This window comes from Acinonyx jubatus, chromosome B2 (genome assembly GCF_027475565.1).
Source record: "Acinonyx jubatus isolate Ajub_Pintada_27869175 chromosome B2, VMU_Ajub_asm_v1.0, whole genome shotgun sequence".
In the NCBI taxonomy this organism is placed as follows: Eukaryota; Metazoa; Chordata; class Mammalia; order Carnivora; family Felidae; genus Acinonyx; species Acinonyx jubatus.
In genome coordinates this window covers 115,946,046-115,973,765 of record NC_069385.1, presented here as the reverse complement: position 1 = coordinate 115,973,765, position 27,720 = coordinate 115,946,046, and the positions used below count along the sequence as shown (strand labels likewise).

The 27,720-nt window shown below is 38.8% G+C and overlaps 1 protein-coding gene across 7 annotated transcripts in view; it reads right to left on the bottom strand.

Annotated features, from left to right (window-relative positions):
• The window catches only part of FKBP5 (FKBP prolyl isomerase 5), a 117,805-nt gene that overhangs the window by 19,196 nt on the left and 70,889 nt on the right, over window positions 1-27,720 (bottom strand). For all 7 annotated transcript variants that reach the window (XM_027057907.2, XM_027057905.2, XM_053222900.1 and 4 more), the window contains 3 exons: window positions 19,838-19,980; window positions 18,753-18,867; window positions 2,624-2,780 (listed from right to left, as the gene is read on the bottom strand). In XM_027057907.2, the coding sequence (XP_026913708.1) occupies window positions 2,624-2,780; window positions 18,753-18,867; window positions 19,838-19,980 (415 nt within the window). The remainder of the gene's footprint in view (window positions 1-2,623; window positions 2,781-18,752; window positions 18,868-19,837; window positions 19,981-27,720) is intronic.

Sequence of the window (27,720 nt, the reverse complement as noted above, 5' to 3'; positions counted from 1 at the left end):
TAAGTGACTTGCACAAGTGAACCTAGATGACACGGGGCATGGCAAGGTTTAACCACTAATGATACGACAAACAATTTAAATGTGCAAGGAACCATTTGCATTAGTAAATATAAGGACAATTTGTTTCTCTTTGCCACTAAACTTGAGACATCTGCCCCCCAAATTGTCTTGTCAGCTAGGTTAAAATGTAACAAACTGATTCATACACTATTACATGCCTCCATGTACGCAGAATTATCCTCAGGGAGCTTAAATCTGAAAGCATACAGTGGGCATAAACGCCATTCTCTTTATGTGAGTCTAGGATGATAATTTTAGAATGCTAGATTAAAAATAATTAGATATTACCTGGATATGGAGGAGACAGCCTCCTCTATTTTCCTTATAGAATGAGAGAAATAAGTTCACCTAAGCGTGAACTACAAATATAGAATAAATGTACGTAAAACACACTAAAGTAGGAATAGAATAGTGGAAAAAGAACGATAGAGAAAAAGAAGGTATTAAATGAAAGGTGTCTCCGTGAAGGTTCTGAAAGGGTTCAAGGTGTAGAGCGTTTGCAGGCATGGCCAGAACCTCACCCGGGAAACAGGATTATGGCTCAAGAGTTAGGGCAAGGGGGGATATGCTGCTGGGCTAGCACTGAGGCTACACAAAGGCCAGCAGGCGTATAAAAGGCACAATTCTACCTACTGGTAAGTGCAGGTCATTCGGATTGTCAATAACCCCAGATCCCAGTGACTGAAATCTAAGGAGCCAAGAGGGAGGAGACTTGAGATAAGCTGATGCACTTTCATGCAAACAGAATCAAAACACCCTGCTTTCTCTCAAGGGTCCATTTATCAAGATAGAAGGGTTAGATTCGTGGTATAATTTTAGGTCTAAAAATAATACCAAACATGTTTTCACAAGAGAGACTGTTAGTGTCTGATAGTTCTAAGCTGGGAAGTGCTAATGGATATCCTTATGATGGGAAAAATTTAGGCAAAAATGAGTCATCTCCGCTGCCTTTAGATCCAGGAAGAACACTTTTTTTTCACCCCAGGGACTCTGTATAAGAACAGGTGGCACAAATTCAAGTAGTAATAAGTCATCCAAATGCTTCTACTTCCACCCCTCACACGTTTTACTGCTTCCCACTTAATTTGGAGAAAAGGAAAGAGGGGGCAAGAGAATCACGTGAGAAGGGCCAACAGCTTCCTGTCTCGGCAATATGGCAGGCAAACCAATAAACAGCAAAAATTGCCTGTCAGTCCTATCCTTGACACACAACAATCACGGAAACAGCCTCGCAAATCTTTGATATTACAAGGCCCATTAATTCACTCCATGATCGTATAGCCTGATTCAATTGTTACCACTGTTAGCATGAACTTCACTGAAAACACTAAAACATTGATTGAAAAAGCAAGTGTATCCTGTTTTTTTTTAATTAAAATATAGTTGACTTACAACGTTTCAGGTGTACAGCATAGTGATTTGACAATTCTACACGTTACACTAAGCTCACCATAAGTGCAGTTACCATCCATTATCATACAATACTAGCACAGTATTATTTACTATATTCCCTATGCTGTATTTTGCATCCCTATGACTTGTAACCCTAAGTTTGTACCTGTTAATTCCCCCTTCACCTCTTTCACCTAACCTCCCACCCCTCTGGCAACCACCAGTTTGCTCTCCGTATTTATGATTCTGTCTCTGTTTTCTTTGTTCATTTGTTCTGTTTTTTATATTTCACGTATAAGTAAAATCATATGGTATCTGTCTTTCTGTCTGCCTTCTTTCACTTAGCGTAATGCCCCCTAGGTCCATCCATGTTGTCACAAATATAAAACACTGATGAAAGAAATCGAAGATGACACAAATGGAAAGATATATCATGCTTATGGACTGCAGGTATTATATTGTTAAAATGTCCACACAACCCAAAGCAATCTACAGATTCAACGCAATCTCTATCAAAATACCAACAGCATTTTTACAGAACTGGAACACACAAAATGTAGACCCACAGAAGACCCTGCACGACCAAAGCAACCCTGAGAAAGAAGAACAAAGCTAGAGGTATCACAATCCAAGATTTCAAGACACACTACAAAACTGTGATAAGCAAAACAGTATGATACTGGCACAAAACAGACACATAAATCAATGGAACAAGATATAAAGCCCAGAAATAAACCCACACTTATATGGTCAATTAATCCACGCCAAAGGATGTAAGAATATATAATGGGGAAAAGACAGTCTTCAGTAAATGGTGTTGGGAAAACTGACCAGCTACATGCAAAAGAATGAAAGTGGACCACTTTTTTTTTTTTAATGTTTATTTGAGAGAGAGAGACAAAGTGCCAGTGGACGAGGGGCAGAGAGAGAGGCAAACACAGAATCCAAAGCAGGCTCCAGGCTCTGAGCTGTCAGCACAGAGCCCGATGCGGGCCTCAAACCCAAGAGACATGAGATAATGACCTGAGCCAAAGTTGGACACTCAAATGACTGGGCCACCCAGGCGTCCCGAAAGTGGACCACTTTCTTACACCACTACCACCACACACACACACACACATCCCAGTCCTTTAGATAACTTCACTATGTACTGAACTGGTATGCTGCTTACCGTGGTCCAAGATATAAAATACACTGTTCTTCCCGCTGCATTTTCTCCAGGGCTTTGTCAATTCCAATTGGAATGTCATGGTCTTCTCCTTCCCCAACGATGAATACCACATCTCTACAATCAAACATCCTTCCATTATAGCGGCCTTCCAGGTGGACTGAGGGAGAGGAGACAGGTCAGTCAACAAAGCTGCTCCGTAGGACTGGTTAATTTAGGGAAGTGATAAATGATGATTTCCCTTTCTCATTTCATCAAGAGACAAATGGGTATATCTTGTTGACACTTAGTCTACTGAGTCTGAAAATTTAAGAGCCATCCTATTTCTAAGTTTAAACTTATACTTACCAGGAACTGTATCAATACAATAGCTCAGTGGATAATAAAACAAAGTGGAAACACAGGTTTAAATTAAACCTACCATATGAGACTTCCTCACCTATAATACAGGATCAAGAAATATAATATTTAATAGTAACTATCAAGGTGCCACAAATTTAATTATCAACTATATAAGGGATTAAACATTTATAACTCCATCTTGACTTCAGAGGCTTAGATGAAAAACAACTAAACGGCTATTTCCCTAAAGCTATACAAAGGTTAACTGAATAAAAAAAAGCTCTTTAAAAAAAAAAAAAAAAAAAAAAAAGAGTCTTAATCTCATTCACAAACATGTTTGAGTAAAAACAGAAAACCCAAAGCCAACGTTATCAGTAACTGTATCATAGCTATATCCCTTAGTGGAGTGATAAATGTAAAGTGTGAAAGGAATCATTAGTCTACTATAACTTCATAAATCAAATTACTTAACCACCTCTTCTGAAATGTTAAAAGATCAATTTCTTGGGGCCTAATTTCTCACTTCACTCACACTCAGCTCATTTCCAGGGTAATTTCAGAACAGATAAGGAGCTTTTATGTTTCTTCAAGACAAAATATGAAAAATGTATAGAGATATGTATATTTTTCTTGATCCGTTAGACTTTTTTCCTAGGATAAACAATTCTCTGAATCTTTCCAACTACTTTTCATATTAAAGATATTCATTCTTTTCCATTTAGGTCTTTGACTTAGTAAGAAAAATGAATGGCTCATACAACAGCACAACAGTCACCAAATAATACAATAATTTGTATTTCGTAGGAAAATTCTTTAACTTCTAGGAAACCAATTTGACAATAAATTTCATATATTAAAAAAAAAAAGAAAATTCTTTAACTTGTATAACATAATGGACTAGATTCAAATGTAACAATTTCCTAAAATGCTTCTTTTCTAACACTGGTTTCTCTCCTTTAACTTGCTTTAGAGAGACTAAAAATCACTCACTCTGTTCTACTTGTTTCACGAGACAATTATGATTTTTGAAATACAAATTCAAGTCCAACTTAACTCTACTTTTGAACTATGTGATCTCAAAGGTCCTTTGAAGCTCTAAAATGCTTCAAAGCATTTTAGAATCTATGACCCAGTGATAGAATTCTTAATTTAGGCTAGAAACGAGCTTCAAAGCTAATTCCGCAGTTAATCATTTGATCAGGTTACCTTTAGCCCAGCCCTGAGAAATGAAACACTGAAAAGTAAACAGTGGTGATATAGACATCAAGAGCCACAATGTCACATGGACATTATACTTTGAAGCTCTCTACCCTGTTCTGATTTACTAGGATTCATATCATCCTGATGTGTTTCCATCACAGACACAGGATGAAGTCTGAGAAGCTCGGGCCAAATTAGAGAGGGATGGGACTCTCCAAACAAGGGGAAGAAAAACACTGGCTCTCGGGGTGGGGTTGACATATAGGAATTTCACTCTATGTCCCACAGTCATAAATGTAGATGATCTTCTCTATTATAGTCACTTTTGGAATGCTCTAGATAAAATAAAACTCAATCAACTTATAGCACATTGAAAATTCTTTTTAATTGGAAGTATTTTCAAAATAAATTTATTATTTTCAAACATGTACTAGAGAGGTTCTGCAGGGAGTCTAAGGTTTAAGATATTTTTACTAAAATAAATAAAAGATGATGTTCTAAAGGAATTGAGAGTTCTGGAAAGTTTATGTTCTTAAATATTTTAAAATCTGCCCAGGAAATCTAATATAGACCAATGCGATGATACTTTTCACGAAAAAAAAAAAATGCTGAGCAAAGTGAATTTCAGTCCTTGAATTGTGGAATACTCTCAAATATTGAGATTTATCATCCTGCTACCTCACAACTTAGCAGACAGATTTTTCTGTCTGAGGTTTATTGTTAGAAGTATCTTCCTCCCTAAAGGAGAGTACATTTAGTGGGAGAGGAAACTATCAGTACATTCATTGTGGTTTTTGGTTGATCAAGTTTGAATGTGTTTTCAAAACAGGAAATCCAGAGACTCTGCAAAAGATTCCTGCTCATGTGTCAGTTTCCTAGGCTAGTTTTCAGCTTGATGCATGTACTTGATGTTAAAATTACATAAATAATTTCAGAAGTTTTCTTTACATGGCACAACCCATCATATTAGGAAAAGAAAAAAAAAGATTGGCTACTAGTGAACATAATTGAGAAAGATAAGTGAAGCAAGCAAGCCAAAAAAAAAAAAAGGTTCAAATTATAATGAAGGCAAGCAAACTATAATGAAAGCAGCTGGTCTACGAGAGACAATAAATGATAGAACCAATGTTTATGGCCACCTAGTAGAAAGGTAAAAATCTGCAATGACTCTTATACTTACTTACTACCTTATATATGTAATAATCTTTTCTTCTGGTAAATCTAACTCTTCTAAGTTGGACCTGAACACTATCTACAGTACCCTAAAATCTTAAACTGATACATGCATGTGCACAAACACACATACACCAGTTCGTATGTACTTATAAAGCCACTACCTTTAAAAAAAAAAAAAAAGATTTTAGGAAGAGAGAGAGAGAGCGCACGGGAGCATGTGAGCAGGGGAGAGAGGTAGAGGAAGAAAGAGACAGAACCTTAAGCAGGCCCCACGCTCAGTACAGAGCCTGGGACTCGAGCCCATGACCCTGGGATCACGACCTGAACCCAAATCAAGAGTTGGATGCTCAACCGACTTAGCCACCCAGGCGCCCCCAAACCTCTACCTTTTAATCTGGAATGTCAGAGTAAGAGAAGGTATCATAGCCTCGGGGATATACAGCCCACTGATTCTTTAGGTCTACAAGTAGCAAAGGCTATCGCTCTGTTAACTGGTTTCTAAACTTAGGAACACTGGTGTGACAAGTTCTACAAGACTGCTGACAAGAACTCATACACCACCCAGGGGGCCACAGAAACGCCAGAACGGCCTGCCATTGTAGGGCCCCTTCACGGTGACAGAAGCAAACCTGCCTGGTTCCTACAGAGCCAGTGCCGCCTTCTTTTTTTTTTTTTTTTTAATTGTCTCAACAATTGGTACCAAAGAAAACTGTGGCAGCTCTGGTGAAGGAAGACCTGTGGTTGCTTTTGACCTTGCATCTCTTAGTGCAAATACTCACTTAATAAATATTTAATAATAACCATCATGACTCACTGGGAGCTCAGCCTCTAGGGCTCAGGAGGTCTGTTGCTAATTCCAACCAGCATGATTTACGGGAAGTAAATGATCTATGACGTGCCCAAAGAGAATAAAAGTACATACAGGATGCTTCTACTTAGGGCCTTTTTGGTAAAGAAAAAAATACACAAGTTAAAAAGGAACATTTTCCCTTGACTTAAAGTCTACGTAACTCCCCATGAAGTCAAACCAAATGAAATTACCCGAGCTTTGCTGCGCAATCCGAGTGTAACCACATCAAGTAAGCCGGGTCTGCTGCAAAACATCACTTAAACTGGAGCTCTGACTTATTGTTCTCTTACTGCCCTAGAGCAATTTTGTTTTGAAGAGCACAGAACACCCTGTTCTGAATGTGGCTGGCACATGAACTCGATGTGCTGACAGCAATTTGTACTCCGATTAAAATAGGGGGGAAAAGGAAAGAGAGTGCACTGCAGTAACAAAAACTGGAATGCAAGAACCCAAAAACTGTAGAATTTGTATTTTAGGAAGCAAAACTGAGAAGGAGGCTCCATAACCTTAAAAAAAAAAAAAAAAAAAAAAGGTGCTGTAAATGCTCCAGCCTAAAGACGTTAGCTCTGGTAAGTGTCTGTTTTTCCCTTTTCTAATTATAGTAGCTGGTGTCTGATAGCTTTGCACTCATTCCCAAAACAATTACTGGGTCATGGGGATCTGAATGGGAATGTTGTAATGGCATTACTACTAGACAAGACCAGTCATCTGGCCAGAGAAAACCAGGTTGTGACAGGTTACTACCACATGGCAAGGGTTTGTTCTGCTGCCTAATTCACGCCAAAGTGAGTTTCTCTCTGCCTGCCTAATAGAGCAGAACATCCAAGAGACACTGGATTCTTAATGACCCCCTGAAAAGGCAAATAAAAAAACAGAGATGGATTTGTAACATCAGGAGAGGCATATTAATCACCGATTAGAAGAGAAACTGTTCCCATCAAGCATGGTGGTCAAATGTGCCCCGAACTGCCTCCCTTCCTCCTCTGCACCGTTTTACACTAGCAGACATGAACAAATAGCACTAGACGACTGCTTACAGAACTGAGGGTCAGATGCTAGCTGAGAGCGGGCGTGGACCCTGGCCACTGGAACAGAATAGCCCTTATGCAAATGGCTTACAGATCTTCGTCTAAATAGTAAGCACACCCACGGCAATAAATTCCACACCAGCACACATCCTCCTCACGCATCTCTTTACGCAGGTATAGCACTTTCGTCAGACCTGGGTGCCAGTCCCATTGTGCCACTTCACAACTGTGGCTTTGGGCACGGTCATCTCAATTACCTGAAGCTCAGTTTTATCCACAGAATTAGGGAAAAGAATATCAGCTAACTAGGGGCGCCTGTGTGGCTCAGTCATTTGAGTGCCTGACTTCGGCTCAGATCATGATCTCATGGTCTGTGAGTTCAAGCCCCACGTTGGGCTCTGCTCTGACAGCTCAGAGCTTGGAGCCTGCTTCGGATTCTGTGTCTCCCTCTCTTTCTGCCCTTCCCCGACTCACGCTCTGTCTCTCTCCCTCTCTCAAAAATAAATACACATTAAAAAAAATAAAAAAAAAATTAGCTAACTCCTTACAGTGGAGAGGATCAAATCAGGGCCCAAATTAGAGCTTTTAGCCCAGCACCTGGCATTCGTTCATGCCTATGTCAGGGTACCTAAGATGTGAAAATATTGTCCTATGTGTGGATACACATAGATGATCTAAATGGAAGTTAGCTATGATTATTTTCCTGCAATTAGTGGAAAATTACGCCAGATTAAACATGTTTTAGAACTTTGGTACAAGCAACTGCTTAATGGCTCCACAGACAGAGCTGTCACAGTGTGAATAAAACTCTACGTAGGCAAAGGCAATGTCTTATAACTTCTTTTGTACCTCAGTGCCTACCACACAGTTCAAGGACAGAGAGTAAGTATTTAACAATTAATTTGAAAACAGGGCATTAAGGAACATGGTAGTAATTTCCACTCCTTATAGAAATTTTCCTTTTTGAATATATTAGTACTCCTATTTTTAACAACTTGCAAGGGCTATTTAAATTTTTCACTGATATGGAGCTTTTGTTTAATATTATTATTACTTTTTTATTTTTTAAACGTTTATTTATTATTGAGAGACATGGCACGAGCATGGGAGGGACAGAGAGAGAGGGAGACACAGAATCCGAAGCAGGCTCCAGCTGTCACCAGAGACAGCCTGACGTGGGGCTTGAACTCGCAAACCGTGAGATCTTGACCTGAGCTGAAGTCGGATGCTTGACTGAGCCACCCAGGTGCCCCTGTTTAATACTATTCTAAAATGAATGATCCATTGGCTGTATTTTTTTAATAACAGAAAGGACTATTTTTTACTAAGATTTTACTCTACCTGAAGACTTGAAGCTACTGTTTTAGAAGGAGCCATATAAATTCAAGATATTTGAAAGAATAAACACTGTCCATTTTAGACCAAGTACCACACTACGTTATTTTGTGAGAACACATAATAAAGCAGTTTCAAGAATTTGCTCTTTCTTACTGGACAAAATTTACCAGGACATTCATAAATACTTCAGAAGCATGTGAAAAACAAAACCAAAAAAGCCTCATAGTTTGATCAGATCTCAACATGTGCATACATGAAATCATTCCTCTATTTCCAATTTTTAGTACCATGTTGTTTTTAATATTTATTATATTTTATTATATATATTATTATAAAGGACATTTATAGCTAGATTTTGTTGTTGTTTTAAACTTCTGAGAATTTTTGCCTTTAATAGGTGACTTTATCTCATCCATATTTTCGTAACACTATATGATTGGTTTTATTCCTACCATCTTATTTTAGGTTTTCTATATAATCTTTTGTTATTTTTTTATAACTTTTATTAGATTGATTAAATTTTCCTTGTTCCTCTATTTCTTCACGTCACTCCAAAGAAAGTTTTTTTAATTTAATTTTTTTAATGTTTATTATTTTTGAGAGACACAGTGTGAGTGGAGGAGGGGCAGAGAGAGAGGGAGACAGAATCCGAAGCAGGTTCCAGACTCTGAGCTGTCAGCACAGAGCCCCAACATGGGGCTTGAACCCATGAGTTCACAACCTGAGCTGAAGTTGGATACTTAACCGGCTGAGCCACCCACCCAGCTGCCCCCCAATTTTTTTTTTTAAGATTTTATTTTAAGTAATCTCTACACCCAACATGGGACTCAAACTTACAACCTTGAGATCAAGTATTGCACACTCTACCAACTGAGCCACAAGTTCTGGTTTGGAAGTTCTACACGCTATTCTTCCTAGCACCTAACATTACATTTTAAACAAATCACTTAAAGGTATATATACTTTTATCAATGTTAACAAATTAATCAGCATAATCGTCCCCTGGAATAAAACTATGGATGATTTTGCCTCCCCTCTCCACTTCCCATCTGCACATTTTGTTTAAATGACTCAGAAAACCTAGCTCCAGACTGTTAAGCCATTATTATTTTTAACATTATAGTTATGTCATTTCAGAGTTCTTTCAAGATAAATGTATCCAACTTCACTGACATGTTATGGAAATTACTTTTTTGCTCACTAATGTTTCTTATGCCTTGAAGTCTTTACTTCTTGGTTTTGTTTTTTGTGATGTTTTAGTATATCCTATAGTATATTTTTCAAAAAGGGCATGAGTCTGCATATTCCCAAAAGCTGATTTTGTTCTCATACTTAAATGATGATTTGGCTGAGGACAGAACTCTGGGGTCAAAATACTCATAGTCACAATGCTCAAAGCATTGTCATATGGTATGCAGCGTCATGAGTTAAGAAATCTGATGTCATTCTGATTCTCCTTTCTTTGCACAAGGCTTGTTCCTCCCTGGAACAGTTCAAAATTTCCTTTTAAGCTGTGGAATTATGAAATTTCACCAGAATGTACCTAGGTGAAAAAGCACTCTTTACTGTTGTATGGCACTCTTAATCTTTTTTTTTTTAAGTTGTTTTTTTGTTTAATGTTCTTATTTTTGAGAGAGACAGAGTGCGAGCAGGGGAACGGCAGAAAGAGAGGGAGACACAGAAGCCAAGGCAAGCTCCAGGCTCTGGGCTGTCAGCACAGAGCCTGACATGGGGCTTGAACTCGCAGACCATGAGATCATGACCTGAGCTGAAGTTGGATGCTTAACCGACTGAGCCACCCAGGCACCCCAAGGTCCTTTCAATCTTAAGGCTCTTCTATTTTCTCCAGGAAATTTTCTTCTATCACATGTTTGATTAGATTCAAATGGGCTTTGATTTTTCATCCCTACCTTCTTTCTTTGCCTTTTGTATCTTTGGGTTTTTTTTTTTTTTTTTTTTTGCTCTATGTTCTGAGATATTCTTGACTACTTTTTTATATTACCAATTCAGAATTCTGGGACTGTCCATTTTGCCTTTTGGCCCTTGCTCTGAGTTCTAATTTTGCCAATAATATTCTTAATTTCCAGAAACTTTATCCTCCTTTTCCTTTTTCACAGAAGCTGGTTTTTTGACTTATTAACTTAACGTCCCGTTAAACATCTCGAAAGATAATGACGAGTATTTTTAAAAGTTCTCTTCAGGGCACCTGGGTGGCTCAGTGAGTTAAGTGTCCGACTTTGGCTCAGGTCATGAGCTGATGGCTTATGAATTCGAGCCCTACGTCGGGCTGTGCTGACAGCTCAGAGCCTGGAGCCTGCTTCGGATTCTGTGTCTTCCTCTCTCTCTCTGCCCCTCCCCAGCTCACACTCTGTCTCTCTCTCAAAAATAAACAAACATTAAAAAGAAAATCAACAGTTCAAAGACACTTTATGTCCTCAACCTCTAGCCCAAATCTTGACACACAGTCTTCTGAGGCGGATCCCTATTTTATTTTAGAAATCTGGCCTTACAGGCCTTAGCCTGCGAGCAAAAGACATAGCCAGACCCTACAGAGTAATTCTCAATCCTTGGCTGCAAATTAGAATCACCTGGGGAATTTAAAAACGTGTGCCTGGAGTTCCAGCCTGTGAGAGTTAAGATTCTTATTTAATTGGTCTGGGCTGAGGTCTGGGCATCAGGATTTTAAAAGCTCTCCAGGTAATTCTAAATTCAGCCAAAGTTGAGTACTGCTACCAAAGCTTACTGGCCCAGCTGTTCCATATTGTTTTACAACAACCCAGATGATTGCCCCATAGCCTGCTTTGGCTCCCTTGCACCAGCTAGCTGACTGTGAGCTTGGAGTTCTGCCCAAGCTTGTTGAGAAGAATGGTATGTACCTCTGCAGAGATCTTCTCTACACCTGTTTTGAGTTGGGTTCCCTGAGTCTAGTTTCCATCAGTCCAATTTTATCTAGTTTACATATTCCAGAAATTCTTCATAATTTCTAATCCACTTCTTGCATTCTCCCTATTTTCCAGCATGGCTATGGCTTTTTTTTTTTTTTTTTTTTTATGTTTATTTTTAAGTGAAAGAGAGCAAACATCATGCGTGCGGGAGGGACAGAGACAGAGCGAGAGTGAGAGCTACAGAGAGCATCCCAAGCAGGCTCTGTGCTGTCAGCGCAGGGCCCAGTGTGGGACTCAAACTCACAAACCCTGAGATCATGACCTGAGCTGAAATCAACAGTTGGATGCTTAATTGACTAAGTCACCCAGGCACCCCCTCCTTACTCTTTTTTGAAGTCATTCTCCAGCCCCTCTCCCATCTTACTCAGTGGGATCTGGAGAGGAAGAGGGGAGAGGGAAGAGGGGAGAGGGAAGAGGGAGGGTACTCCAACAACTCGAACTCTGCAGACGGCTCTGCTGAAAGGCTCACATTTGAAAACACTGTCAAGCGTCTGCATCCTTGCACTCAGATGTGGTGAAGCACTGTGAGGCAAGACCGCTACATACAGCCGGCATGTGGATGTGTCTACTCCAAGCAATGAAGTAAACAACCAAAAAATGTGTAAGACGGGTGACTTGGGGAAGGAGGAGCGGTAGGCTTATGTCAGTCAGATTCAATTTCTAAGAAAGCTAAGCTTAAAAGTGACAATGCAGCCATTGCTGGCGACTAAAGTACAGTGACTAAAGCATCAGTCGCCATCACAGTGTCAACTGGACTACCTTAGAACCCTGTGGCTTTTTTAATGGAAAAAGGACACTGAGTAAGAATTACAAGATGGTCATCTTAACTGACATAAGAAAAAGCACAACAGAAGCTAAAAACCGACTTGCAATTATTAGGATCCTGACAAGAGAGGGTAAACATTTCTCTGAGGAAGAATAAATCCTGTCAACTAATGTAAATTCTCTCTTCCACAACAAACAAATTAAAAGGAAGCAAAAGATCACAATTGAGTAAAATCCTTTTTTGATTCATTCCGTAACTTTATTCTTCAAAAACCAACCAACCAAACATCCTGGAGAAATAGGATTTAGGCACGATTAGTACTAAGAAGACACATAATTAATTTGAAGACTGTGTTAAAGGCAGAGGCAAATTAATCATGAGTTCCAGGTCAACCCTGGTAGAGCCAAAAGGATTTGCTGATGAATTGGATGTAGAATATAAGAGAATGAGGTGTCAAGGATTTCCTTCCTTAAATCTATTTTAAGGAAGCAAAACCAATTCTATAAGCATAATATAGAGGGTAGAAAGAAGAAATGTAATTTCCATCCTGTACTAGGCACCTTTCTTCATTTAACTGTCCACACAACCTATGTGTGTATAGAAGATCATTCCCATTTTACAGATGGGAAAACTGGATGCCCATGGTTGTTGAGTAACTTGTCTAAAGTCGCAAGAATATCACTTAGTGATTCCAAGATTCAAAATTCATCTATCACTTCCAAAGCCTGTGTGCCCCTCCCTGACTACCCACTATACCTTCACACAGAAGTGACACTTTGTAACTCTTCTGTGTCTATAATGATATATTATAATTAAAAAAAATTTTTTTTAAGTTTTTTTTTTTTAACGTTTATTTATTTTTGAGACAGAGAGAGACACAGCATGAATGGGGGAGGGGCAGAGAGAGAGGGAGACACAGAATCGGAAGCAGGCTCCAGGCTCTGAGCCATCAGCCCAGAGCCGGACGCGGGGCTCGAACTCGCGGACCGCGAGATCTTGACCTGAGCTGAAGTTGGACGCTTAACCGACTGAGCCACCCAGGCGCCCCTAAAAAAAATTTTTTTAATGTTTATTTATTTTTGGAGAGAGGCAGAGTGCGAGTGGGGGAGGGGCAGAGAGAGGGGGAGACACAGAATCCGAAGCAGGCTCCAGGCTCCAAGCTGTCAGCACAGAACCAAACACGGGGCTCAAACTCACAAATCACGAGATCATGATCTGAGCTGAAGTTGGACGCCCAACTGACTGAGGCACCCAGGCTCCCCTATAATGATATATTGTAATGGATCATCATTGTCTCCTGTTCTCTTCACAGCAGAACTGGCTTTAGTTTGGGGATTTCTTCCTGGCTTTGAATCTAAGTGTTACGGGCAATGCTATGAAAAAAGGCAAGCTGGTAAAGACCTGAGAAGACTTTATTTTTTTATTTTTATTTTTTATTTTTTTTTCAACGTTTTTATTTATTTATTTTTTTTATTTTTGGGACAGAGAGAGACAGAGCATGAACGGGGGAGGGGCAGAGAGAGAGGGAGACACAGAATCGGAAACAGGCTCCAGGCTCCGAGCCATCCGCCCAGAGCCTGACGCGGGGCTCGAACCCATGGACTGCGAGATCGTGACCTGGCTGAAGTCGGACGCTTAACCGACTGCGCCACCCAGGCGCCCCGAGAAGACTTTAAAAGAACAAAGTGCTTATGGTTTCTGACAGGCACCACTTTTTTTTTTTTTTTTTTTTAATGTTTGTTTATTTTAAGACAGAGAGACAGGGAGAGAGAATCCTAAGCAGGCTCTGCACTGTCAGCACAGAGCCCGACGTGGGGCTCGGTCTTATGAACCATGAGATTATGACTGAGCCTAAATCAAGAGTTGGATGCTTAACTGACTGAGCCACCTAGGTGCCCTTGACAGGCACCACTTTTAAGTCAACCTTCTGTCCTCCTCCCACACACAGTGAACTTGTTTCAAAGAGGGATAAGTGAAAATACAATATGTTTTTATAAAATTGATTTGTTCCAGAAAACCAAATAGGGCTTTTGGATGAAAAAAGTAAAAATAAACCATTTACTCTAAACTTTCCAGAAAGTAAAATCTAACAAGATGAGAGACAAAAGATTAGTCATTACCCTTTTTTAAGATATTAGGAAACAGAAAAAGCAAAATTAGATAAAGAATTATTCAAGTATTTTTTTTTAAAACCCATCGATAGTATGTTACCCTCCGTACAAAAAGGAAGGGGACATAAAAGAAAAAAATACAGATACCTGCTCATTTCTGTAAAAGAAACACAAGAAGTATAAACCAAGAAGAAATGTGACTGGTGACCTACAGGAGGTAGGCAGGAAGGAAGGTGGAAATAATGGGGAAATGGGAACCGGTTAGTACAGAGGACGGGGGAATAACACTTCTGTGTATATCTTTTTGTTTAGTTTAGAACCATGGCACTGTTTCATCTACCCCAAACACAAATAAATAGTTAAAAGCAACCGGAGTGTGGGGGGTGACCCTAAATGGTATCCAAACATAACAAATGAACATAACTGCGTTATAAATAAATAACATAACCACACTGAAGGGAGTGAGAACACAGAACTAACCTAAGTTGGAAAACAGTTGTTTTCAATGTATGCTCTAAGGCTGGTGACTACAGGAACTTCTACACAAATACTTCCTGCGTTTACAAAGTGCGTTTTTTGAAGGGGTGTGGGTTAGCAATTTTGAAACTACTTTCTGTGTAAACTACAATTAAGCAAATAAACAAATACATCGTGGATAGGAGAGAGAGGTTTCTCACTGCTGGAGAAAGCAGTTTTAAATAAGTGAAGGGAGAAGGTAAGGGTGAACATGAGGTGCTGGATCGGAACTGCAGGCATGAGTATGTGCTCCTAGCTTTTAACAGACATACGGACTAACAGAGAACACGTACAGCTGTGTACACGTGCCTTCTGTGGTACATCTATTTCCCAGCTCTGTCAAGTTAAGAAGCAATAACGTTCCACAGTGTGAGGATACCCGGCACCCAGATCTTGGTTTCTAAATACTGTTTTCTAATAAAAGAAATCAGAGCTCCTTGGAGAAATGGTTGATTCCAGCCCTGGGGTGGGGAAGCTACAAAATGAGCCTAGAGCATCTTGTACCAAAAGTAAGGAAGTGCTTAAAAAACAAAGGAGGGGGGTGCCTGGGTGGCTCAGTGGGTTAAAGGTCTGACTTTAGCTCAGGTCATGACCTCGTGTTCCTTCAGGGCCCGTGTCGGGCTCTGTGCTGACAGATCAGAGCCTAGAGCCTACTTTGGATTCTGTGTCTTCCTTTCTCTGCCCTGCCCCCACCTCTCAAAAATAAACATTTAAAAAAAAAAAAAAAAGGATGTCTGTTGAAAAGACACAAAAGCTAGGTTAAGAACCTTTCAATGGCCAAATCTGGGACAATGTGACCAACAAAGTAAGAGTAGCAATGAATAATAACCTACAGAATAAAATAAATACCAATGACTCTACACTATTATAAATAACTGAATAAACAGGGAAGAAGAGGCAGCCCTTCCTTATGGCAGAATTCCAATTAAATTGTAGAAAGAACGGTGGAAATAGAAAAATCACCATTAGGCAAATCCTACAGTAATAACTGTTGCATGGAAATATCACTCATGGATCAGGGGCGCCTGGGTGGCTCAGTCAGTTAAATGTCTGACTCCTGATTTTGGCTCAGGTCATGATCTCATGGTTCATGGGATTGAACTCCTGCTGACAGCATGAAACCTGCCTGGGATTCTCTCTCCCCCCTCCCCCACTTCTCTCTCTCTACCCTACCCACCCCGCTTTGTGCTCTCCTCTCTCTCAAAATAAATAAACTTAAAAAAAAAAAAAAATTCATGGATCAGTGTGTGAAGATGTGATGCAAAAGACACCTGCATGGTCTCCTAGTAGTTAGATCCCTCCCAAAGAGATACTTAGTAAGGCAAAAATAGCAACTTTACAAAGGAGAAACATGGCAGATCCCACCTTAACCAAGTGACCCAAGTTAACATCAATATCATGTACCTCCTGATAATGATGAACTGATAAGGCACGGCATCACTTACATGGTATTTAAAAAAAAAAAAAAATGCTTAACTCCAATCTAATCATGGAGAACATCAGACAAACCCAACTGAAATATATTCTAAATAGGCCAGTTGTCTTCAAAAGTGTTAAAATCATGAAAAAACACAGGAAGACTGATCATTGTCACAGACTGGAGACTACTACTAGAGGGACAAAATATAGCACTGGATCCTGAATCTGACCATGACCAGAAGAGGACATCAGTACGGCAAATGAGGAAACTCACACAAGATCTGTAGAATAATATTAACAGTATTTTTTAAAGTTTATTTATTTTGAGAAAGAGAGAGAGAAAGCACACGTACGTGAAAGGGAGAAGGGCAGAGAGAAAGAGGGAGAGAATCACAAGCAGGTTCCATTCTGTCAGTGCAAAGCCTGACACTGGCTTGATCCCACGAACTATGAGTTCATGACTTGAGCCAATACCAAGAGTCAGACGCTCAACCAACTGAGCCACCCAGGCACCCCTAATAGTTAATAGTATTTTATTGGTGTTAATTTCCTGATTTTGATAAATGCAGCACTGTGGTGAGGGATGATGTTACCATTAGGGGAAGCTGGATGAAGCATATATGTGAATTCTCTGTACTAGTTTCGCAATTTGTCTGTAAGGCGAAAATGACTTCAAAACAAAGTTAAAAATAAGGACTCCCACCAAAAATACTACCAAAAGCAAGATGGGATTTAATTTAGCCTGCCCCAAAGTTAACTCTGCAATGGTAGTTTTGTGGCATTGCCTATAATTGGGAAAAGTTTTTCTTTTTAATTTGGTTGACAAAAGCCTCCAGGTTAAAAATATATATTATAAATTGCTGAATCTAGGAGTTACTCTATCATAGGAAAAAAACCTCTGTTTTTTTTGATATTTGAAAATATTCATAATAAAAAATTTAAATACCTGTTACAGATAACCTTCTTACATACTTGTTAATGTGCTGAAGATGATGATCTGTCATTCTGGTCACTTTCATAAACATTTAGAATTCTATCATGGAACATTCAGGGCTAACAGAACCTTAGAAATCGAGATGTCTACCCCTGTGTCATCGTAAAGGAAGCCAGAGCCCAGAAAGGCAAGGGCTAGTTAGAGTCTGCTGAAGCTAGAATCCTGTCTCTGGCTCCTGGGCTAGGTATTTCTCCAACATTATACATTTGAGCTCCTCTTCATTTATTCTAAAACTTACCAGGAATGATTGCTACCTAAAGACTTCAACAGCAATAGTACAGTAATACTATTTACAACTGTTTCCAACTAAATAAGTAACTCAATTTGAACTAATCTGCCAGACCCAAGGGAATGAAACATGCATCTCAAGTAGAATATACAAATGGTAAAGATAAGAAAATCAACCATTCTAGTTTACTGTTCTAAATGAACTCTTTATTTTAAATAGGCCTTTTATAATAGTTCATATTGTCAAGTACTCTGTTTTCTTAATGGCAGTATTTTTCTATGTTTTCTCATGACTCTCTTTTTAACGGTACTTCAAGCTGAGTGAATGGCGTCTTTCAAACATCTATCCATGCAGAAAGCACCTACCAAACACCCAAAGTGTGTAGGGCACTGTAGGTAATGCTGGAAACAAAAAGACTTAAAAAGATTCTGGGCTTCAAGCTGTCTACTGGAGAAATGGGCAAACACTGACTACAATACAAAGTGACAAGCGGTGGGCGCCATGGTCCATACATTGTGCTCTGGAAGAGTGATCAAGTAATCGGTCCTTGGGAGTATCCTTTAGCAAGTAAAAAAAATGGAGTAGCTGTAAGTTTAGCAAGTAAAAAAAATGGAGTTTAGCAAGTAAAAAAAATGGAGTAGCTGTAAGTCACCCAATAAATGGCAAAGCAAAACATGAACCTAGATCTCCTGACAGAGAATGGAATGAACACTATTACCCAATTCTGATCTAACTAAAACGATGAACTTTTTCATCTTGAGACAAGCCAGTGAGACAGGTTTGAGAGCTCTAAAGGATATTACAATCCAACTGCTCTGTTCAGTAACTCTGTAACCTTGGGGCAATTTCTCTGAACTCACTTTCTCACCTGGGGATAATAAATCTTATCTCGTAAGGTTATTCTGAGAAATAAATGAGTAAATCCATAAGGCAACTAACATTGTTCCTGGTACACCATGGAGTCCGTAGACTTGGACTTGATGGATAGGATTACATCTTCTGGGTCTACCGAAGCTGGTACAGTAAATACCTAGCAGACATGTTGGATGAATATTTACCAAATAAAGTCATTATTAAGTAAATGTTGAATTTAAAACTATTCTTGAGTTGAGCTATATTTAATTGTTTATTTCTAGATTTTTAAAAAGAAATCTCCATTTTATCCCTGTAAATGGAACCCAATTTTAAGGACTCGTTCACTGTCACAGCAATACTTACTTTCTACTGTAGCTCCTTCGTTTGGGTTTGAATATCCTTCTCCTTTCTGTTTGATTCTTCGGATAATGCCTCCATCTTCAAATAAATCCTCTCCTTTGAAATCGAGGAGCTCAATCTAGAAAGGAAAAAAAGATTTGGCTGAGAAAAGACCAAACAGAGCCAGCTTAACATACTTAAAGACAAGGACAACCGATTCTCCTTTCATTTTACAAAATAAAACTCTTTTAATATTTATCTATGCATCTCAGTTATTGGAAAAGTAGGAAAAAAAAGAACGCTGCACTTTCAATACCTGGAAAGAGCCTTCACGTAACGATAATGTCTAGGACTGCATCCTGTGGGGTTGCAGTGCAAAGACAGACAGGAAATACTAGGAAAGCTGCCTTGTGGGCAAAAAGCCAGAGCTACAAGGTGCTGCCCTGAACTATTTTGTCTGACTCTAGAGGCCACCACCTTTCCACCCCAGATTCATGGAATTCCCTTTTGTAAATGTAAAAATAAATCCTATGAATCAGACCTACAACCAACTAAAGGTGTTTTTTGTTATTTTGGTTTTATTTTGTTTTACCCAGTTATGACATTTCAGGCATTTCCTCCCTTAATTTTTTTAATCACACTTGGACAGATCTATGTAATTCAACACAGAATGAATAATGTTATCACCACCTACTGCTTCTAATGAAGAAGCGAGACCGGTGACAAATTGTAAACCTGTATAATATGAAAGTATCTTACCATTTGGTTTAGGTATATTTCAACACTGGTCTGCCACATTTTCAACGTTGTCTTCTGGTCAACTTTGAGTATGTTATACTCACACCACTGACCAGAACCTTTCTTTTTAAGCCTGGTGTCTTTTGTTTATTTGGATATGATCGTTCAGTGCCAGAAACACGTTTCTAAGAAAGCACTGGCACACACCCCTTGGGTTTGTGGGAAACAATTCAAGAAGCCAAGCTCCAAAATAAATAAGTTGGATCTGATTCTCAACAGCAAGCTTAGCTCCTTGTTCCACTGCCTGTTGCTTCAGAGCCAGCACTATACTAGAACAGAGGCTAACAAGGCAACATCACACACACACTTACCTCAAAAAAGAGAGTTGCATTCGAGGGAATTTTGGGGAGACTGCCAGCAGAGCCATATGCGTATTCTGGTTTGCACAGTAAATGGCAGATCTCTCCTTTCTTCATGGTAGCCACCCCAATGTCCCATGCTTTGATAACTTGACCTACGAGAAAGAAAAAGGTGGTTGAAAGCAATAAGCCGTATTTAAAAATATTTAACTGTCATAAAACAAAAGTTTGAATAAATTTCCTTTACATTACATAATCAATAAGCAGGGGCTCAAAAAGAACCAAGAAATAAATTGATTAAAAAAAATTTTAATGTTTATTTACTTTTGAAGGAGAGAGAGCCAGCGAGCATGAGCAGGGGACGGGCAGATAGAGAGGGAGACAATAAACTGATTTTTGAGGGTGACCAGAAGATTCCCTGCTGAGAAGGAGAACAGTAGTATCAATTTCTAAGTTTCAAAGACTGAATCTTTGAAAAGTGGTAATAACGTAATCTTTGAAATGTAGCTGGGCTGCAGCTGTTGCTTAATTTACAATTTCAACCATAATAAAGGGTGTGTTTTCTAGGTACAGATAGAACAAAAATAGTATGGAATGAAATGGAATTTGTCCTAAGGAAGCTTATAATTCAGTTGAGTAGACAAAAACAACAAAACAACTGGAAAAGTATAAATTGCATAAAAGGGCCCATGAAAGAGATCTCCAAATTTAGAAAAAGAAAAAAAAATTTTTTGTTTTGTTTTTAAACAAAATGGTTATGTGTCCTTTTGTCAAATCACAAGAACTACTGAACTCAGAATTTTTTTTCCTACTTCCAGGAAACTAAAAGTTGACTTTACTCCTCAACTGTAGAACTATTCTAGCGTACATAATTGTAATTATATCTTACAATAATCAGTCTCAAATCCTTTGGGAAACAAAAAATGTAGGTGATTTAAAGAGGTAAAATACAAAAATGAGGTACTATGTCAATCAAAAACTTAAGTACTGACAGCAGGATCAGGCAAACAATAAATCCCAGCAGAAGTGAATTTTTTAAAAGTTTATTTATTTGAGAGTGAGACAGTGTATAAGAGCAGGGGAAAAGCAGGGGGAAGGGGGAGTGGGAGGAGGGGGGAGGAGAGGGGAGGAAAGGAGAGGAAAGGAGGAGACATAATCCCAAGCAAGCTCTACACTGTAGTGCAGAGCCTGATGTGGAGCTCAAACCCACGAACCACGAGATCATGACCCGAGCCAAAGTCAGATACTTAACCGACTGAGCCACACAGGCGCCCCTGAAAGTGAATTTTGAAGAAAGCTATTATCTTGAACTGTGGTAGGATATTAGAATAAGACGAATTCTATACTGAAGTAGGTAAGTAGGGATGGATAGAACATTCCTGACTCAGGACTACAGCTTGTCTTAAGTATTGTAATTTTTCAAAAGATCAGATACTGTAGTTAAAAATGTTTAAGTTATACATGCCTATTATTCAATCACACACGAGAAAAAACAAAGTAAAAGGGCATCCATTCCCTCCTTGTAAGAAGACACTGTTTGTTGTTCCTTTTATACCCTTCTGGTGCATGCTGTACAGCATATCATGCATTTAATTCTGCTTTTTATTTAATATATATCTTGATCTCTGTCAGCAGAAAGGAGGATATGCATTATTTTTAGGATATGCATTTTAGAGGTTAAAAATGTAGACTGTTTTAACCACAGACTACCTGGATTCAAATACCAGGTCTGCCCCTTATAAGTAATGTGTAAATTATTTAATCTCTGTGCCTCAGTCTCTCGTCTGCAAAATGTAGATAATAACTGTGCCTGCCATATAGTTGTTATGAGAATTGTTAGACAAAATCTGTCAAATGCATGACATAATGACTGGCATATGATATATACTTAAGAACAGCTGTCATTATTCAGGCACCTGGCTGGCTCAGTTGGTAGAGCACGTGACTTTTGACCTTAGGAACAGGAGTTCAAGCCCCACGTTGGGTGTACAGCCTACTTCTAGAAATAAAAATAAACAAATAATGAAAGAACAGCCATCATTATCATCATCATAAATACAAATATACAAATATTTGTACAACATTGAATACAATTATTAAATGAGATCTAGTTCATTCTAAATGACAGCATGATATTCCAGTCACTCTCCTATTGAGAAACATATTAACAGTAGTCTAAATAAGGATATGTGTCCATACAGGATTGTCTACTTTGTGTGAGAATATTTGGAGAATATTCTAGAAATGCAATGGTGATGTGCACTTTCAATTTGACGGACGTTGCCCAACTGCCCTTCTAAAATGGCTACATCGATTTATTTTTATTTTTAAAAAATGTTTACTTTTGAGAAAGAGCACTTGCAAGTGGGGCAGAAAGAAGGAGACTGAGGATCTGAAGTAGGCTCCAGGCTCTGTGCTGACAGCAGAGAGCCCGACGCAGGGCTCCAACTCACAAACTGTGAGATCATGACCTGAGCCAAAGTCAGACACTTAACCAACTGAGCCACCCAAGTGCCCCAGCTATGTCAATTTATACGCTCACACATGGTTCTATTGTGAAAACAGTCCAGAATCATCAGGTGAAATGTAAAGTCTGCTGTTGATAGGTTGCTTTCCTGTCACTGATGCTTGGAGTGGGCCCTTGAGGAACATTTTTTTTCTTTACTATCAACTCTGGTATTTTAAAACATACTTGTCCAGGAAATCTTTATATTGTGGGGGGGGGGGGGGTGAGGGGGAACTACTGTACATTTTTTCAAGTTATTTAGCCAACTACTGAGGAACAAAGGTCCAGCTATTAAGAATACAAAGATGGCCATTCCCTTCTTCCTTCCAAGGAAGGTGCAATGTAGTATGGCTAGTGGAAGAGAATGATAAGTGCACTGTTTTTGCTTTTGCTTTAAAGGAAGCAATGGTAAACACCAACAAAGAGTATAAACAAGGGGCTTTTTGCTTTTGGATGGGGGTTAGAGCAATCAACAAAAGCCCAATTCATTGATAAGATCTACTCTATGCCTAGAAGTTGGAAACATTAGCCTGTGGATTAAATCTATAGGAGCCTTGACCTAAAAAATTCATGCCTGTGCCTTTGCTTTTCTTCTCATTTAGAACATAAAGCTTCTCTTACATCGAATTCCTAATACTGAATGAAAACACATTAGCAAAGAGCCAGACTGGTATGAACAGGTATATGTTTCTAAAATAGTCAATCCAGGGACTTTCTTTTTTTTTTTTTTTTAATTTATTTGTTTATTTTGAGAGAGAAAGAGAGCACGAATGTAGGTGTGAACAGGAAAGGGGCAGAGAGAGAGGGAGAGAGAAAAGAGTCTTAAGCAGGTTTCACACTGTCAGTGCGAGTCCAACACAGGGCTAGAACTCACGAACTGTGAGACCGTGACCTGAGCCAGTCACAAATAGGATGCTCCACCCACTGAACAACCCAGGTGCCCCCAGGGACTCTTCTTAAAAAGTACTTCCCCCTGTTGTGATGACTACCGGGTGATGTATGAAGTGTTGACTCACTAAATTGTACACTTGAAACTAATATTACACTGCAGGTTAACTAACTGGGATTTAAATACAAACTTTAAAAAAAAAAAAAAAGTATCTTCCCCCGATTAAAAAAACAAAAAGTAACAATACATAGTTATTATAGAACACCTAGAAATTATAGAAAAGCATAAAGAGTAAAATAAAAAACCTCTGAAATTCCAGCATCTGGGGTAAACTGTCAATTTCCTGGTTCATTTCTTTCCAATTATATGTTCACTTGGTTTGCATTTAAAATTTTTACATATACATTCTTAAAATTCTGGTCATAGTTTATTTGGTTTTGTGATCTACTCTATATTTCACACTAAATGAGCATTTTCTTGTTAAAAGACAGTATTTGAAAAATGACCTAATAACTATCTCATCTTCTGATTGTAATTTCAATTACATTAATAAACATTTAGGTTCTTCCTTTATTCTTCTGACTTTTATAAAGTTCTGATGAACTGATGGATGAATGGATAAAGAAGATGTGGTGTGTATATATATGTGTGTGTGTGTGTACACACACACACTTGGCAATCAGAGAGAATGAAATCTTGCCATTTGCAACTACGTGGATGGAACTAGAGGGTATTATTCTAAGCAAAATTAGTCAGTTGGAGAAAGACAAATATCATATGACTTCACTCATGTGAGGACTTTAAGATACAAAACAGATGAACATAAGGGAAGGGAAGCAAAAATAATATAAAAACAGAGAGGGGGACAAAAACATAAGAGATTCTTAAATATGGAGAACAAACAGGGTTACTAGAGGGGTTGTGGGAGGGGGGGATGGGCTAAATGGGTAAGGGGCATTAAGGAATCTACTCTTGAAATCATTGTTGCACTAGATGCTAACTAACTTAGACATAAATTTAAAAAAAAAGTTCTGATGAACAATTTTGCACCTACATCTTTACGTAACTTTTTCTATATAATAAAAGCCTCTTGCCTGATAATCAGAGCTATACAGTTGGGAGGTTAATTTAAAATGTTGCTTGGGATTCTCGCTCTCTGCCCCTCCCCTGCTCCCTCAATGAATGAGTAAATCATTTGCAATTTACAATGTGGGTTTCTTTAAAGTGGACTGAGAACCAGAAGATACTTGTAAAGCAATCAGTACATAGAATTCTTCTGGTAAAATGTGTTCTGAAGGGCTTGTTTTTGCCTTTTACCCATCCCTAATTCAACAACAATTTACAAAATGCTTTTAGCAATTTACCTTAGTAAGGCTTTCCAAAAATGTCCAAGTTTTCACAGAAATAATTCCTCTTTCTTTCTACACTAATTTAAGTGTTTTATATATCAATTAAATTATATAATTACAAAAAGTACAATGGCTATAAACAGGTTTCAAGTGATTCTTAGTAACAGTCTGAGGAAGAAAAATGCAGGCCCTAACATCCAGAAACCGCTGGACACTGACAGCTAGGCCTTACTGATGTCTGAAGCTGGCCTGGGAGAACCTAGGCCATGCTATTCTCCCGGTGCACACAAACAATCTCACTAAATACCAACATCAGACAAGGTCACTCTGAGACCATGAAAAAGTGAGACAAAACAAAAACACTTCAAAATTTTGGACAAAAAAATAAGGTCATTGTGCAACCTACAAAATACCAAATATCCCCCTCTCCTGGCAGCCAGGAGTGACTGCTGCTTCTCCAGCAGGTAGGGCTTTAGTCTCTGGTCTCTTTGGCCTTCCTCCTGGAGAAGATTTGTTAAGATCCCCAAAGAATCACCCCACATCCTAGCAATATCCAATCCAGAGCAAAGGAGCTCTTCCTTAATCCCTTCCCCAAATCACCCAATACAAAAGCCTAAATCCTAAAATAAATCCCTTTGAATACTCTTACTGAAATATCACACAGTCTCTCACGTGCATTTTACCTCTACAATGAGTAATCAACCCGGCTTGTTCAATGACAGCTATGTTCCTAGTGGTCTGTGGCTGGAGGGCATTGACAAGGCACACTCAATTGGCTGAAGCACAGTGTAGGACCACACCACAGAACAGGAAACCAGCAGTATTGCTCAACATCTTTACAAACAGAACAGGGAGCATCATCAATCCGGGGTTGGTTAAGCAAGCTTCTACCATACTTTCTTAGGTTCAATTTGTAGAAGCAGAATTACGGGGTCAAAGCATAAACATTTTATAGATTCTTCTTGATCTTTAGGATCATAATTACAGGCATCATGTACCAAGAATATATAATTTGTTCTCACACTTGATCTGGACTTCCAATTTTACTAGCTCAAATATAATTTATCAATTTCAGGAGTCCTATTTCATTTGTAACAATAACTGAAATAAAAACATATATTTAAACAAATCTATAGCATAGCTACCCCTAAGTTTAAAGGCTCTTTCTACATATGTAACCACAGGCAATTGAAAAACTTAAAAGTATACAAGAAGATTAGTATCAAAGCAATGAACTGTACTTTTTTCTTGCTTCTGCAAAGTGTAATCGAAGAATACATTTTAAGACATAAAATTTTATAGGTTCAATGTAGGTTCATCAATCCTAACAAGTGGATCACTCTGGTGGAGGGTGTTGTTAAGTGGGAAGCTATGCCTGTGTAGGGATGGGAGATACATGAGAACTCTGTACCTTCTGCTCAGTTTTACTGTAAACCTAAAAGTGCTTTAAAAGTCAATTCTACTGGGTGGACAGTCAATTAAATGTCCAACTTCAACTCAGGTTATGATTGTGTGGTTTGTGAGTTCGAGACCCACGTCGGGCTCTGTGCTGACAGCTCAGAGCATGGACCCTGCTTTGGAATCTGTTACTCTCCCCCTCTCCCTCCCCCATTCATGCTCTGTCTCTCTCTCTCTCAAAAAAAAAAAAAAAAGTTTAAAAAGTCTATTAAAAAAATCATACGGGCGCCTGGGTGGCTCAGTCAGTTAAGCATCCGACTTCGGCTCAGGTCATGATCTCATGATCCGTGAGTTCGAGCCCCGCGTCAGGCTCTGTGCTGACAGCTCAGAGCCTGGAGCCTGCTTCGGATTCTGTGTCTCCCCTTCTTTCTGACCCTCCCCCGTTCATGCTCTGTCTCGCTCTGTCTCAAAAATAAATAAACTTTAAAAAAAATTTTTTAAATCATATTAACAAAATTTAACAAAGTAACCCAAGTGTCCGTAGATAGATGAATGGATAAAGATGTAGTTTATATACACAATGGAATATTATTTAGCTATAAAAAAGAATGAAATCTTGCCATTTGTAACAATATGGGTGGATTTACAGGGTATAATGCTAAGTGAAATAAGTCAGAGAAAGAAAAATACTGTATGATTTCACTCGTATGTGGAAACAAATGAACAAAGAAATAAAAGACAATCAAATAAACCCAGACTTTTGAATACAGAGAACAAACAGTTACCAGAGGGGAGGTGGGCAGGCTATGGGCAAACAGGTGAAGGGGATCAAAGAGTACACTTATCGTGACGAGCACTGAGTAATGTACAGAACTGTTTATTGTACACCTGAAACTAATGTAACACTGTATGTTAATTACAAATTTTTTTAATGTGTTTTTTTTTTGAGAGACAGAGAGAGACAAAGCACGAGCAGGGGAGGGCAGAGAGAGAGGGAGACACATAATCCAAAGCAGGCTCCAGGCTCTGAGCTGTCAGCACAGAACCCAACTTGGGGCTCAAACCCATGAACCATGAGATCATGACCTGAGCCGAAGCTGGAGCCTTAACCGACTGAGCCACCCAGGCACCACAACACTGTATGTTAATTATACTGGAAAATAAATAAATTTATAAAATAAAAAATCAGATAACACATTTTAAAATACATTTTGATTTAATCATGAATACTTTCATTTACAATAAAGACCATAGTGACCACTTTAGAATATTCTAATTTTTCTCTTTATTGATTTAAAACATTGTGGTAAAATACATGGGCGCCTGGGTGACTTAGTCAGTTAAGCATCCAAGTTTGGGTCACGTCATGATCTCACGGTTCATGGGTCTGAGCACGGCACCAGGCTCAAAGCTGACAGTGCAGAGCCTAGGAATTCTCTCTCTCCCTCTCTCTCTCTCTGCCCATCCTTGCTTTCTCTTTCTCTTCCTCTCTCCCTCCCACAAAATAAACTTAAAAAAAAAATTGTGGCAAAATACACGTAACATAAAATATGCCATCACAACCATTTTTAAGTGTACAGATCAATACTGTTACATATATTCACACTGTTGTGCAACCAGACTAAAACTTTTTCATCTTGCAATGCTAAAACTCTACCCGTTAAACAACTTCCCATTTCTTTCTACCCCAAGCCTGTGGCAAGAATTTCATTTGACTCCGTTTCTGTGAATTTGATTATTCTAGATTCACCTA